The 16,763-nt window shown below is 42.8% G+C and overlaps 1 protein-coding gene across 1 annotated transcript in view; it reads left to right on the forward strand.

Annotated features, from left to right (window-relative positions):
• ACAD11 (acyl-CoA dehydrogenase family member 11) overlaps window positions 1-16,763 on the forward strand; it is a 190,789-nt gene that overhangs the window by 37,380 nt on the left and 136,646 nt on the right. Inside the window, exons 5-8 of the mRNA XM_088462815.1 lie at window positions 1,005-1,169; window positions 2,876-3,023; window positions 13,875-13,996; window positions 14,364-14,470. Coding sequence (XP_088318941.1) covers window positions 1,005-1,169; window positions 2,876-3,023; window positions 13,875-13,996; window positions 14,364-14,470 — 542 coding nt within the window. The remainder of the gene's footprint in view (window positions 1-1,004; window positions 1,170-2,875; window positions 3,024-13,874; window positions 13,997-14,363; window positions 14,471-16,763) is intronic.

Raw genomic sequence — 16,763 nt, forward strand, 5'->3', positions numbered from 1 at the left:
GTCTTCACCTTTTGAGCCTTTATACATAGTGCATATTTGTTGGCATACCTGGAAGACTGTCTTCCTTAATGCCATAGCTTCTGCCCAGCGAGTGTCGGACTTCAGCGCATTGTCCTGTTGCTCTCCGTTTCTCATCTTTCACCAGGACAGAGCTATCTTTTGTATGTGACTAGGCTACCCTCCTAATGTTGTTTCCAGGTTCCACATCAATCAAAAGATTGTGGTCCCTTTTCAGGTTTTGAATTCTACACCGGAGGTCCTCTGCCAATACTTTTCTGTAGTTCTATTCCTTTGACACCTTTGCCTCTTCGATGTGACTTTTGGGCGAAGGGTTCTCAGCGCAGCCCAGGAGCGTCACCTGCCCTAGGGGATTAGCTTTGGGACATCCCAGCATAAAGCCTGTGTCCCCTATGGAGAAAGAAGGGGGGGGGGCTTGAAAGAACTAGTTTTAACGATTTGATGCCCAGCTTATATCCAGTGTAAAGCCTGTGTCCCCTCTGGAATCAAAGAAAAGGATTGAACAGGTAAGCACATAAATCTTTTTTTTATACTTCTACATCCTTTGGGGGTAACTGGGTGCCCACTCGTTTTACACTTCTGTTCTCATTGTTAAAGGTTCTTTTTCAACAGTTGTCTGTGGTTGGAGAACCCTGTTTTATCTTCTTTCAGTTCAATTCCTCCTAACTCTGTCCTTCGGGGCTTTTGTAAGAAAATTATTTAGTCTCCTAGTAGCCTGTGGAGGTAGAGAGGGGAGGAGCTTTGATTTTTAGAGTCAATGTTAAAATAACCTTTTTCCAGTGCAAGACTTTTCTAGTCCCAGTGTTCCAGTGACCCGCAATGGTTTGTAATACTTACTGCACTGGTAAAGTAGCAGTAATATTCACAACTATGGAGCTTGAGTCATTTATGTCCTCTGCTGTATGGCTTTGTGTTAAGGATATTGAAAAAAAAAAATATCTGATAAAAGTATACATATTCATTGCAAATTTGTGTAAACATTACAGGTAACTACCTGGAAGAAGCAGTATGAAAGGGCTGCACATCAGGATATTCCAGCAATGAACCAGCTTGCTGACTGGCTGATGGGGAACTTACCAAGCAGTGATACCGAAGAGTCTCTGATCCATGGAGATTTCAGGATTGATAACATAATTTTCCACCAAACTGAGGTAACTTGAAACTGAGGTAACTTGTCTATCAAACCAACAACACTATTCACACTTTACAAACTATATACACTCTGTGGGTATGCATCACATTTCATTTGGGGTATTTGTCTGCTTTGCACATAACATTCAACTTACCCTTGGTATTTCTAACTTTACACAACATTTTGTAGGTTAGTAGGTTCAACCAGAAATGGGCAATACCTGTTTAGGACCAATATGTTCATTTATTTCAACATGGACGTTGTATTTCTGCAATACTACTCCGTAAATCTTCATTTATGGCTTAATAATGAGACAGTACTACATGTCATTGATTTACATTTGAATTTGTAGAAAAATGTTTTACAGAAATGCACTTCATACACCTTTAAGGAGCACATCGCATCTCACAACAGTTTATATCAACATGTGAAAGGACAAGTCTTTTTTCAGTTGGAAAAGGCTCTACTGCCATAAATCACATATTGTTTCCCAAGTGTGCTCCCTATAATACTTTAATCACTTTTAAATAGCTTGTCCTACAGAATCCCTGACCCCTCCCCTTCTAAGCTTCTACTCCCCAGATGAACTCATATATTTCATGTAACAATAGGTGCAAATGGTGCTGCAGTAGCTATGCTTTTATATTTTCATAGATAGTCTGCACAGCAAGGGTGCATTCCTTTGTCTCAACTAACTGTATTGGTTGCACTATATTTTAGCATCAGCTGTGCATAGCATGGACACATCACAGTTATGTAAAAGGTGCTGGTGAAAATAACGTCTTGAAAGAGGATGATAGATATAAAAACAAAATACTAAGTGTAATAAATAATGCCCACTAAGACCCGTATTCAATTAGAGGCGAAAATTCGGAAAGTTTTCGCCTGTTTCAGAGGCGAATTCATTCCATGCGCGTCCCCGCTTATCGCCTAATTCAATTGCAAAACAGGCGAAAAAGGAAATAGGCGAATGCGGAACAGGGGAAAAGTACAGAAAGAATTTGGGAAGTCAGTCTGTACCCCAGAAAAAGATACACTAACATAGGAAATCAATATAGATGTGTACTAATAGCCCTAATAAAGCTATTTTGGGTACTTAAGTTATGTAAATTGCTTGCTATTAGCGTCTTTGCATAAGTGTTGAAGAATGGCATAAAGCAGTATTTTTTGGTGAAAATAAGTAGTCCAGTCAAATTTGGGGTACTTTGGCATATTTTTATGTCACTAAAGTGAACTTTTTAAGAACGTGAAAAATCCACCTGCTGCATGCACCTGCAATCCCCAAAACAACTGACCTATACTTGGGGACCCCCAAGAAGCCAATTTCACTAGTTTTTATGCTTGTCCCCCCACAGGTTTTTGTGTTTTTTGCAGATTTTTCCTTTCCCAAGGGTTCTGAGTCGTTTCCCCACATTTGCACCCCAAAATAAAGATTTTGCACTTCTTTTAACCTGCTATTCATTGGAGAATCAGTTTTGTAGAATTCAATGCACCGAGTTTCTGCTTAGGCGAATCGTCATGGAATTGAATTAGGCGAAAAGTTTTTAGGCAATATTTTAATTGAATACAGCCCTAAGTTCTCCTCTTAGCTAAAGTAACTTCTCTTGGTTTCTGTTTCAATACTATATAATATATTTCTAATTTTATACAATAGTAGTTTTTTATTTTATATGTATGTTTATATGATAAGATTCATATTACTTTGTTCTGAATACTGTACCGTAGGCCCGTGTGGTAGCCGTTCTGGACTGGGAGCTGTCCACAATTGGACATTCTATGTCAGACTTAGCTTACTTCACTTCACTCTATTTTTGGCCTCGAGAAGTTCGGCTATTTGGGCATACAAGTGCCAAATCCTTTGCTGATATTGAGGGTAAGTATTGAAAATGAAAATATAAAACTCCTATCAGACTCAGGTTTACAACTTTTGCACTCTGACCTACACTGTTTCTGTGCCATGGCCTCCACCTTGGCAGTCCATGGTTTCACCTCTTCCACATCTCATCTGTATAAAATAAATACACCTGTTCATATATTGTTAACATGCTAAATAAAATCATGAAAGCAGAGTGCTGCCCCATTACCTCTGTCACCCTACATCCTGGTGATATATTTCCACAAATCTCAGTTTTATATTCCATTTGAAATGCATTGAAAGAAACCTTTGCAAACTGACTGGAAAGCCTTCAGATAAAGTATTATATACCTAATTGTGCACCCCATGTTTTAAAATGATATTGTGCATTTGAAAACATAATGTACAGTAGGACTGAGGATAACATATTTACATTTTTGCTAACTATTACAATCTGTAATACATGTTTCATGAAACAAACTAAAGCTCTATATCACACCAAACTGGTGCCAAATTTTTGCACCCTAATCCAAAGTGGTAAACAGAACTCAGATTATTACTACCAAGGTAAGGTTTCACCAGTTGTACTCTCCAACATGAAGAGTTCGTTATATGCAAAATACCTTTATACCTTTCTGTACATAATTACAAGCTTCTAGATGTAGAATGACAGAGGACAGGTGTTTGCATTCTGAGTAGATGTGATGTTTAATCATGACAAGTGCATATACATATTTCTAAAATTGCAGTATTTTCTCATTTGAAAAAGGAGGACTTATGTTGAATCCTTTTCTCCTTCATCCACTAGGGAACACTGTAGCTCAAGACAGTGGGGTATAGACGGTGGTAGAGTAGAGCCTGGCACTTTAAATAATTTAGAAGTGTGACTGGCTCCTCCACCTCTATGCCCCATCAGTCCCAGTTTAGAAAATGTGCCCGAGAGAGGCGGTAGCACATTAGGCTGTCTCCAGCCTTTTCATATATTTTTTAATTTTAATCTGTTTTTTATTAAACAAGCATGAGGACAGGTAAACTGCTTACCGTGGCAGTCTGTCTGCTAAGTGGGAGCTGCCGGGAAGGGCACCGCCACGGCTACTACAACCTGTGTCCATTGACCCTGAGGAGGGGTCACACACATGGAGTCACCGGACCCTGCAAGGACCCGCCACAGCTGACACCAGCTCGTGTCCGGGTTCCTCGCCGCCCCCTCAGCCCAGCATCCCGGCTGCAGCAGCCTGTAAGTATAAACACTGCGCCTTTAAGCAGCGCCGGTTCTCCGGGATAAGGCACTGGTGCCAGCTATTACGGGGGGCTGTACTGTGTACGAGTTTTCCCTTCCTCTTGTCTAGCAGGAGGTGGTCACAGGATATGGGCTGCTTCCCTCCTCTGTTATCAGAGGAGGAGACCACCACTAAGTTCCGCTGTTCACAAATACCGCCCCCCCTTGGCGCGCCTCCTCCTCCCCTTTATTGGAAAGGAGACCGCGGCATCTCGCTTTTCCCGTAGCAGGGAGTTTACAGCGCGGCCCCGCAATTTTGTAGATTGCACCTTCAGATTGCAGCTGTCACAGGTTCAGTTCCTATGACAGGTTTGTTAACGTCCTACTCTGAAGAGGGCAGTACAAGTAAGTCAGCAACGCTGTGCTGATAGATGGAGGGCCACCACATCCCGCTATCTAGGGGATGGATACTGGCCACGGCGTGCCTCCATGCCCCGGTGTGCTCCTTATAAGGGAGTCCTGCCATCTAATTATAGAGGGGGCACCGTAGGCTGCTTCAGCTAGAAGCGCTAATTGTGAGAGATGACAGCTCCTTCTCTCCACTCTGCAGATGCTTGTGGCATAGCAATTATGCTCCAGTCCAGCCTAATGTAGGCAGCACTGTGGCGTAATGGTTAGCTTTACTGTCACACAGCACTGAGGTTGTGGGTTTGATTACCACTACGACCCTAACTGTGTGGAGTTTGTATATTCCCCCTGTGCGTGGCGCTCCTTTGAAACGCAGCCGCTTGGTAGCCTCCTGCTATGCTTAGATAGAAGCCCAGCTGTCTATATTGAACCCAGGGAGGAAGCTTCCAGATCTGGTTGGCGTGCACCCCATGTGGGGCCGCCGCAATTTCCTCTGTTAATGGACTCTCCATATAGTAGGGGAAGATGGCGTTGAAGTCGCCCCTGATGCATTTGTACCAGCAGACTTTAGGAACTGACGCATATCTTGTTGAGATCCGCTGTCGGTTCTACCTACTTCCGACTTGGACCTTTGTTTCTTGTCTTTTCCCATTCTGGATTTAAGACGTACAGTAAGTATGTATCCTAAGCAGCAATCTGTGTACAATTCTCATTTATTCAACCAATTAGGAGAAAATACGGGTCATCTCTAGGCACTGTCCCTCCTATGGACCTAGGCAGCCATCGGGAATGTCGTCACATCATATCAGAGAACAGAACTTGACGTGATCTCGTATCAGAACAAGAAAATAAAAACCATAAGGTTGTCTACATGTGCATAACATCCTTGTATTTGGGAAGTGTGCTTGAAACTAATTGCGACAGTAACTAGATTATGATGAATTTCAATCAAGCCACCACCAGAGGGAGCTAGAGGTGCTATAATTGTGGGAGAGTGTAGAAGCAATGCAGAACCACATGTAAAATTACTGTTCAGCAATATAGGTACAATAATTGACCACAGTGTGATTCAGTTGCCACTACCCTGTCAATATCTGTGCAATAAAGCACAGCACCAATAATAAAGAAACTAGTGGCTCCTGTGTATAAATGAAAGATTCACTTCAAAATAATAGCCATGTGACAGGAGTATTCTTAAGTATTCTGTCTGTTGGTTGATAGGGGAACAACTGCTGGGTAGCTGAAGGGGAAGGGAGTGAGGATGGCCAGGAAGCAGCACAGGCTGAGAAACAGGATTATTATGTATATGGAGCACTCTTCAGCTCCCTAACCGCATCCAGGCTATGCAGGGTGTACCAAGATGGCGGGCGGCCCTCTTCTGCAGACCCAGGCAGCCTCCAGGGGTCTATTCAGGACCGGGAGGGCAGGTAAGCAGGATCCTCCAGGTACCTGGCAGCAGGGGAGACTGCAGCAGCGGGCTTCAGCGCCGCCGCGCGGCCCACGATCCACCGGCTGCCGTGGAAATTGAGGTCCCGGCTTCTATGGAAGTTATAGGCCACAGCCTGCAAGAGGGTACGAGACCCTCTTCGGCTCCGTGGCTGCTACCACCGGGGGCTCACAGGTGTTGGGCGGCAACAGGGAGCCCACAGGGGACACTGGATCACGGTGAGGATGTCCAAAGGGGTAATTTAAAGCCTCTTTTCTTATGAGCCCCTTCAGACCACGTCTCCTCCAGATGGCCGCCAAGTCACGCCCCAGGGTCCCTGTTTTAATAGTGATACAGGGACATAGTTGGTGCTGTGGTTAGCCTTGCTGGCCTCATAGTGTGTTGGATTAAATGCCCAACTTGTTTGCTATTTGCATAAGCTAATTCAGGCTGGGATGGTGGCCCCTGCCATAGTCCTGCATTGGTGTTGCCTCCAAAGCGGGCTCATATCCTGCCCCCTACGCTGTAGCAGATTGACAAACTAGCTAAATAGGCTTCTTAGGGGGTTGCAAGTATAGGTCAGGTGTTTTTTGGATTGCCGGTGCATGCAGCAGTTGGATTTTTCATGTTTTTAAAAAGTTCACTTTAAAGACATAAAAATATTCTAGCACCCATTTTCAAGTACCCCATATTTGACTGGACTATTTATTTTCACCCAAAAATACTGCTTAATGCTATTCTTCACCACTTTTACAAAGACGCTAATAGCAAGCAATTTACACAACTTAAGTAGCCAAAATAGTTTTATTAGGGCTATTAGTACACATCTATATTGATTCCCTACGTTAGTGCATCTGTTTCTGAAATACAGACTGATTTCCACAATTCTTTCAGTACTTTTCGCCTGTTTTGCAATTGAATTAGGTGAAAAGCGGGGACACGCACTGAATAATTTTGCCTCTGCAACAGGCGAATGAGGCGGAAAGTCGGACAGGCGAAAACTTTCCAACTTTTCGCCTCTAATTGAATACGACTCTAAGGGCCATATTCAATTAGGTGCGAAAAGCCTGTTTCTGCAGAAAAGTATCGCCGGTGACGTCATTATGACCGGTGAAAACTTATCCTCGTATTCAACTCCATAGACTTTTTCGCCGTTGCGGAAAATCAATGCATTGGAAAGGCGAAAAAGATTCACCTATGAAAGCTGCCGGAACCACCCTGCACCCTTGGCCCCCAAAGCTAAACTGTGTCAAAAACAGTAAAAAAATAATAATTTAAGAACACCCCAAAAAATTACTTTGAAAAAGTACAAAATTGGGGGACAAACTTAAAAACTAGCGAAATAGACTCCAGGGGCGTCCTAAAGGATGCCCAAGGATTTTGCAGGTGCTTGTGGCAGGTGGATTTTTTTAGGCAACTTTTAATATGCTAGCACCCATTTTCGTGTACCCCAACTTTGCTGGGTCTACTTTTTTCTGCAAAAAAACCTTCTAAATGTTATTCTTTACCACATCTGCAAAGACGCTAATTAGTAGCTATTAACAACAAGTACCCCATATACTTTCAGCAGGCCTTTTCGGGGGGTAGCTACAGTGATCTGCAATGTCAATGCATCTTTTGGAGTGTCAGTCTGATTTCTCCAATCTGACCGCACTTTTAGCCAGTTCCGAATTTGCCAGGTCCCGTTTTCGCTGATTTCTAATTGCATACGGGGGTAAGCGGGGACGAGTGCGATACTTTTTCGCATGGAAAACCAGCAATGTCGGCGAAAAGTACTGGACTTTTCGCCCCTAATTGAATATGGGCCTAAAGGCCCCCATACATCAGCAATTGATTGCAGCAATTCTGCAATTTGCAATCGATTGTGTATAAAATCTTTCCCTTTTTCAATCGATTGCAAATTGCAGAATTGCTGCAATCAATTGCTGATGTATGGGGGCCTTAAGAATGCAGTAGCCCAAGTGCAATATAAGCATGCTTATCTCCAGGTGCAGGAGTCTGACAGTAAACTTACTTTGTTGGCACTACTCTTTCTTTTGAAGAGATTGACTTCTCATGCAACTATGTATATGTACTGTATGTATGTACGTGTGTGTATATAATGATATATTCCCATTCTTTGTATGAATATATCATAAGAATCGGGAAAACCTGTTATAACCCTACCTGGGGTTATGACTACAGATATATCCCTTCTTTAATTGGGATACCTAACACATTCTTTGTCTATGTACAGGTACCCTTCTCAGTATAAATTCTAATACTCCATTTATTGATTTGTCGCAGACTGAACAAGCTAACTCAGCAAGAGAAGTCTATAAAGCAGTGGCCCTTAGGTAGATTTCCTTTCAGAACATAGAGAATACAGTTTCTATTCCATCCTCAGGGCTAATTGGTTAGATTACAACAGACTGCAGTTACTGCTACTATGTCTAAAGGCCTGAGGGCAACCCGCCGAGATAGGCAGAGTCTGGATTGTATTATATTGGTGGGCGTCAAGTAAATCCTTGACCCTCGGTTCAATTTTATTGTTTTGTTTTCAATATCCCTCTCTTTGTGACCACTATAAATGTCACGGGTCACTGGGGAGATTCATTCTCAAATATGTAAGACCCGGTACAGGGTCTTAGTTAATATCTTACGCTATACTGCGATTTTGCCTCTGCTAATACGCACTTCACAATTATAAGTGTTAATGTAATGATAATTACACTAGCCGACCATTTTTTGGGGGGGTATATGTATAATCTCTATATGAATACACATCTCTAATGGAACACTCTCGGGTATAAAATGCGGTCCTGTTTTATGATCTTGATGTCTCCACTAACAATTCTGCTAGTTTCTGCAGTATTTTCTACTGCAACTTCTCCAGACTGAAGTCCAAGCTGTAGAGCATTGGGTCTTAGGGCCTGATTCAGAGCCGGACGCTATTTGCAGACGGTCGGTCTGAAAAAGGGGCCGGATATTTAAATTAAGCGCTCGCTCTTTGCGGTCTGAACAAGCGAACGAAACATGCGCTCGCTATTTTGAAAAAAACGCCCCCTGGCCGCTCGCATCATACGTCATCTCCGCTATTTATTAGATTAATCGAGTACATCGAACGGCGTATGAACTGCTCGCTACTCTTGTGGTAGCATTTTCCTACCGCAATCATGCGAGCAGTTCAGGCTAAAAGACAACCAAGTGACGTGGTCGATGACGCTGCTTTGTTAATTATGCACACCCTTAAAACGGCCGTTTTCAAGCACCTTCCCCTGTTACCACCCACAAACGCCTCATCCTGTCACTCAAATTAGCAGGCATTCGCTATTTTGCGAGCACACGAATTCCGACCGCACTGACTGGTTCGCAGATGCATATTACAACCCATGCGCAGATGTGCGAACATCGCTCGGAGCGAACCTGCGGCCGCTTACGAGCGGCTCTGAATCAGGCCCTTAGACCACCGAAGCAAGCTACTCTCTATGCCTGACAAGGCGGTTTGCTGTGAGATGGAAAAGGTCATTGACATTCTACGTAGCGTCCAGAGGGCTTCTGGTCGCTCACAGGTAAGTGGGCTTAGCCCACTAAAGCCTCGGAAGATGCTTCTATTAATGCATCCTGACATTGCATAGCCATTATTCTCCCTTCTGCTCCCTAGCTGCTGTCCTAGCAGCCATACGCTTTTTTATGGTACCTGTCAGTTGGCTACACTTTAGAGCTTTCCTGGCGTGTGGGTTCATACTTCTTACATAGAGATTAGAGACACTATTCTACTAGAATCTGTTGGGGTTATGCTACATTCTGGAGTGAGGTGCATCTATGGGCTAGTGCACATTTTTACATTAAAGTGTGACAGTCACTATGTTCCATGCAGGAGGCCTTGTTGGTTTTACTGTTCAGTATTGCTTGATATTTTCATCACACTGACCGGTACCTTCATGGTTGTCCTAGTGCTCTAGCCTCGCTGTACAGGATGCTTGCTGTCACTGGGTGGCTATTGTATCCGTGATTGTGAACTGCTAGGGTATCCCGGTTGTTTTCATACTAGGTTAGGGCCAGTAGCTGTTACTGACTACACACTTCTGTCACGTTGGAAGTTGTCTGTTGTTTGGGGTTTGTTGCTGTGGTTTTCTTTTCACCTTCAGGGTTCCAGTTGCTGTTTTATCCCTCTGTTTCCAGAATTTGTTGTACTGCTGTCTGAACCTTTGCAAGGAGTTGTAGTCTCAATCCTCCTGATGCCGCCTCTGCATCATGCCCAGTGGGATCTCCACTCGTTGAGACTTCTATAAACGAACCCTTGCGCTGGTTGAAAACCCCATCATTGTTGGACCTCAAGAAGGGTCCTGATCGACTGTTCGGTTCTTGGCTTTGGCTGTCATGTATACTACTTGTTAGAGGAGTCTGTGAACAGGATCAACTCTATCTGTAGATCTGTATAATTCTACATATAGCTATATGATTTGATTATGCCCGGCAGTGCTGGGATTCTGCTGTCTGCGACTGTAGCATCTTCCTTTTTTAGGCTCTGGTACGGTTTTCTTGAGTTTTGTTCTCGTATTACTGCCTTCTATGGATTCTTGTTGGGGCTGTCTGCTACCAAAGGTCCGGGTTGGTTTGTTTTCAGCTGAGATTATGGTGTTCTGACACTTGTCTGCTGTTCTCCTCTAGATGGCCGTTCTGTTCCATTCGACTACGCTGTCTGTTGTGGAATTTTCTGTAGTTGTTCAATGAGGAGTTCTGATTGTTTCCTGCTCTCTACGGCACTTGATCCTCAGCTTTTGCTTTCCCATTGGGCCTACGGTTCTTGGCGCTCCCTGTTTCGGTTTGGCTGTGGGATTGGCAAGCTCTCCGCGCTTCCCACCCGGGAGGTTGGCTTTGGGACGTCCCCACTGTCTTAAGCTCCAGTGTCCCCTAGTGGATGAAGGAGAAAACAGGATTTTGGTACTTATCGATAAATCCCTTTCTCCGATTCCACAGGGGACACTGGACGCCCGCCCAGCGCTGCGTACCTACCGTTGGGTTTGGTACCTTCTATGGTTGTGTGGCTGCATGTTTTCCCTGCAGTGGGTTCCTCTGTTCTCCTTCAGTCATTCTTATTCCGTTCTGTGGACTTCACCTTCTCCTCGTTTTCCTGTTGTCGTCCATCTTCTCTAGTGGTCAATTTCTTAAACTGGGGCTGATGGGACAAAGAGTGGGAGGAGCCAGTCACACTTCTAAATTATTTAAAGTGCTAGGCTATGTTCTATCACCGTCTATAACCCACTGTCTTGAGCTCCAGTGTACCCAGTGGAATTAGAGAAAGGGATTTATCGGTAAGTACCCTGATGCACCTGGCTTGCGAAGGTTCGTTTCTGTGATACCGGTTTTCTACGCACCTTGCCTCTGTTTGTGCCGGCCTTTCTTATTCCCCTCTTTTTTTACTCGCTCCTTGTTGTGGGCTTGCAATCTTAACTGTCTGGCTCTGGCTGCAAGCTTATCAACTAATTGAGACGTTACCTGTGTCCGTGCTGAAGCCCAAACTAGTTCCTGACTAGACACCACGAAAGGAGTCTCACTGCATGTATCTGCGAAGCAAAAGACACAAAGGCCATCGTTGTATGGGGAGATTATATATATATATATATATATATATATATATAGTGCAAATGAAGATTACAGCGCCAATCAAATATAGAGACTTCTTGTTATAGGTCCCCTCTATGTATCTTATTTTACTATTTATATAAAACCAAAATGTATCAAGCACTCCCCAATGATATGGGTGTCAGCTCAACCAGTAGGAATTGTATCAGTGGTAATCTGATACACAAAAACAAATAAAATTAATGGAACAGGAATCTGAGCGCCAATTGTGCTTGTATAACCTTGTATAAATAACATGCTAAAATATAAAGTGCCAAGTGAATAAATATAATCTTAAACTCTCAAAAATGACAATCTGTTCGCCATATTTCAATAAGTGTTAACACAATGCATAAATATGTGAAATATTAATACACAAATAGATATATATCTGTATATAATAAATATGTGCAAAAAGTGTTTAATATATAAACAAATTTATTTTTAAAACAATAAACAAACTATCCCCATATAAAAAAGGGATAGTATACAAACAACATAAAAGAATGTTCAAGTACAAGTCCATCCCTTGAAGAAGTCCAATACATGGACGAAACGAGTTGGATGCTCCTGCTTTTTACCTTCTCTCATGAACTTACCAGTTTTTATGATCAGATAAGCTAATTTCAGTCTTATTTACTTGTATCTTTTAAATAATTTTTAAACTTGTACTTGCACATTCTTTTATGTTGTTTGTATACTATCCCTTTTTTATATGGGGATAGTTTGTTTATTGTTTTAAAAGTAAATTTGTTTATATATTTTATATATGAAACACTTTTTGCACATATTATATACAGATATATATCTATTTATTTGTGTATTAATATTTCACAATTCACCGCGCTATTTGGTCTGACAGTTGCCAGTTAAGTCGGAGAATGCTGGTTCTCGCAACTTAATATGGATGTTTAGTTGCGAGAACTGGCATTCTCCAACTAAAGTGCCAGCCGCACGGCCGGCACTTTTGTCGGATTTCTCCTCGCACCCTCAGGGGGGTGTGAGAAGATATCCTTTAGTCGGACCAAACAGTTGAATTGAATTGAATCTAGCCCAAAGAGTGGTAAGCAGCACCAATACACTATAAATGGGCTGCACAAATAAGAGAAAAAGCAGTGACCATTGGGGTGTCTCAGTGTGATCTTTACACAGCAGCAGTACACCTACAGGCCCAAAGCACTTAACTCTTACAAGCACACGGAACCAGAATAGTGGACAAATACTGCTCAACAATCCAGCAACAGCAGGAAGGAGATTAACAATATAATCAGTTACTACATCAACAAAGTATAGTGGAGTCAAGAGCCCAAACTTCTCTCCCTGCATGAGCTGAGGCAGGAAATGCAATTAAACTGGATGCCCATTTTTAATTAGGAGAGCGGAGAGGTGAACATCTGAGACAGGCTGTCTGTACTGAGGGAACGTGCTTGGGTGTGGGGGATGGGCTAACAGGAGGAGCCTGCCTCCCCCTCTAGTATGGACCCCAGGACAATGGCCACTGCCGCTACAATCAGTGTTTCCATTCTAAATGCCATGGTGGTCTAGTGTACAGAGCAGGGACCCTCAGATCGACACTACCAACACTGCCTGTTGTCTACACACTGATCGTGTAAAGCTGCAAGTATGCGGCTCCCTGCTTGAAGCTTACCTGCCCCCTTGTGTCTGGCTGCGGGCTCTGGAAGGTGAGTGTAATCCTCTATGGAGCCCACAATGGAAGTCATCAACCCAGTTGCCGGTGCTGCCGCCGCAGCATTGGGGTTGCTGGAGCGGCACTGATGGCATCCATATGACGCCATTCACTGCCCCTCTGTAAACAAATAATAATTAAATATATCGGGCACCACTTACAAGCATTCCCCCCTGCATTTGATTCCTGCTCCTGCCGGCACCAATCTGAAAACTGGTTGTGGGACGGGGTATAGGGGAGAGGAAGCCCTGGGCAGCTAGGTAATTAAATTAACTGTTTGGTGCCAAGACACTCCTCTCCAGGGTATACTCATTGTCCTCCCTGTGCCCCTTAGTGGAGGAAGAAGACATTTTAAGTGCTCTGGCGACTGAATTATCTGGTTGTACCACAAAGAACAGATAAAATGCCATATGTCTTTTAAGTAGCAAGTATATTTGTAGTAGTTTGTTAATGAGTTATACGAGCAGTGGATAAAGTGCTATCAATCTTAAGTCTGAATACCTGAGTTGCTCTGTTTTCTAGGAATACCTGCGTTTGAGGATATAAAGAGCATTTATATCCGCCGTCGTGGTGTATCTGCTTCATTTCAAGACTGGAACTTTTTTCTTGCTCTTGCATCATTTAAGTTGGCTGGGATACTACAGGTAAGTTCCACCATGTATGTAAAATTTACACTGCCTTCGTTCCATACATGCATAAGTCAGCTCAGGTACCAAGTAAAATGGAACCACTTTAAGCCTTTTATGTGATTACTCCTCATCCTATTCCAGACCAGAACAGTTTAACCATTCTTGCAATGACAACATTACTGAGTTTTTGGTTAAAAGGGTGGAATTATGTCCGTTGCAGACCTAAACTCAGTGTCTAACCGTCCAATAATTATTGAAGGCAGAGATAAATACCTGTGATTTATATTTTATTTAGATATGGTTTTGAGCAGAGCTACTTAAAACAAGGAACATTTCCCACTTCCTTTTGACTTTAGTTTTTTCCTTCACTTTCGTTATTTAGGGCATCCACGCAAGATTCCTCCTTGGGAATTCCAGTGGGGAGAATGCTAGTATATTTGCTGATATGGTTCAACCTATGGCTGAAAATGGGCTCAAACTGGCTAAACGGTAATAAATAGCACAATCTCTTTCATTTTATACTCAAGGTTCCAAATACCTCCAAAAGACTTCTATAATTATCAGTAAGTCTATGACTAGATCCAATTCCAGGACATTGTGGTCCCCTCCTCGTTTATATTCTGCATATTATGCAGGGTTCTCCCGAATAAAAATTGAGTTTAATAAAATGATAATAGTAAAGTAAAAAATAATAGAAGGCAATTAAAAGAGCCAATTACTTGGGATTTTACTGTCCTTTGTATAAAGTTATTACACACATATTTGCAGGGGGTATTCCAGCCTCCTTTTTTTATAACCAGTCCAGATTGTTTAAGTATCCTGAATGTAAATCAGCCTAGACCTTGGTCACTCTGTTAACTTTACACTCACTGGCAAGGAAGGTGTTTTTCCACCCATCTCACTCACACTGCTGGAGTGCCATCAGGCTTAGCCCCCCTTTCCATCTTGATTCCACTAAATCTGCACTTAGAGATTTCAATCTTTTGCCAAAAGCATCTTGCAGGATCCTGCGCAGGTGTCCATTGCACCCTCCAAGTTGAAATTGGCTCCTTAGCATATTAGCCAAACCCTGAAGCAGTAGACTTTGATTTTGGAAATCAGAACTTTGTTCCTCGAGTCCTCCGTAGAGCAATGTACAGGCATAGTCCTGCAGCCTGCACTGGAAAGGGGTCCGGTGTTAAATTCCTCCGAGTTGAAGGGTCTTACAGCAGCCCGAATACTTGCAGGATTCATGGTAACTTTCCTGAACTTCGACAAGCTTTTCACAAATTTTGCTCTGGTGCCATACGCCTGGCTAAGATGACATATACCTTGGATTCCATGACTGACAATGTCTTATAGTCCCATTCCGTCCCTGAGCTAGAATTAGTAGCATTATGATCAGAGGTCTCCACTATCATGGAAAGAAGATATACTTTATAGTCAAATTATAATTGAACACATTGCAGAGGCAATACCGGCTGTCAGGATGCCGCTGGTCAGAATACAGACAGCGGCATTCCCGACAGCCAGAATCCCAAAACCCATAGAGAACAGCGGTGAGTATTTTTCTAACCCCTACCCTAACCCTCCCTCCCCGATGCCTAACCCTAACGTCCCCCCCTAGTGCCGAAACCTAACCTCCCCCTCCCCGCACCCTAAACCTAACACTCCCTTTGCGGTGCCTAAACCTAACCTCCCCCTCCCTGCACCCTAATCCTAACACTCCCTCCCCGGTGCCTAACCCTCCCCCTGCCTAACCCTAACCTCCCCATAACACCCCGATACTTACCTTTGGGATGCCGGCAGTCGGGATACTGGGGCCGGGATCCCGACCTGTCAGGATTTCGGCGCCGGTATTCAGACCGCCTGCATCCCGTATGCCGACTACATCCCCGCTTATTGTCGTGGTTCATTTAAAACGGTCCCTTATACACTCAGAGTTGCTAATTTGTAAGAGCACACATAGCTATTTGATCCAGCACTGCTAATGGATGTCATTCTTAGAATACAATGTTTTAAGTTAAAGAAAAAATATTGGTGGCAGCCAGGTGTACATCTTCAGTGATTATATGTAGGTATGGAAATCTTTCTTTATAATATGTTTTTTCTAGTCAGTGTACAGAAGAAGAGAAAACTTTCAGACCGCACTAAAATTCACTGACAAAGTGGATATAAATATTATATATTTTACTTTTAATTTTTAATTTTGGGTTATACTGCTAAAAGATATTTGCATGATACTGTATTCAGTATTTACATTTGCTTCAAAATATGTGTATTGTGTTTAAAGATATTTTGTATTCACATCTACTCCATAGTATGTCTAACTAGTATTTGTGACCTGTCATTCGCTGGGCCTTTAGTTTCCCACTCCCTCTCTCCCCCCCCCCTTCCCCCCCCCACCGCACCCTGCAGCAAGCTCTACAGAGTGTCCAGTTACCCCGTCGCAGCAGTGGAAACCATTGTCAAAGGGCTACTGGCGAGTCTAGTTACACATAACAGAGAAGAGACAGCCATTCCCGATTTATTATATAGATTTACCAGGGTTGGAAGAAAAACAGTTTTTATTTAAAAAAAAAAAAACCGTAAGCCGTTTTTTTTTTTTTTTTTTGTTTAAACCAGTTTTTTGGCATTAATGTTTAAATGGAAAAAAAAATGAATCTTGCTATGTATTAGAAACCTTGATCAATCACGTTTTAATGCTTTCTAACATTAACAAATCAAAGTTATTGGGGTTTGATATGATGTATTTGACATCTTTCAATAAAACCAATTTTAGACTAAACTTAATTAAAACACA

The sequence above is a fragment of the Taudactylus pleione genome, unplaced genomic scaffold, assembly GCF_031769625.1.
Source record: "Taudactylus pleione unplaced genomic scaffold, aTauple2 ptg000053l, whole genome shotgun sequence".
In the NCBI taxonomy this organism is placed as follows: domain Eukaryota; kingdom Metazoa; phylum Chordata; class Amphibia; order Anura; family Myobatrachidae; genus Taudactylus; species Taudactylus pleione.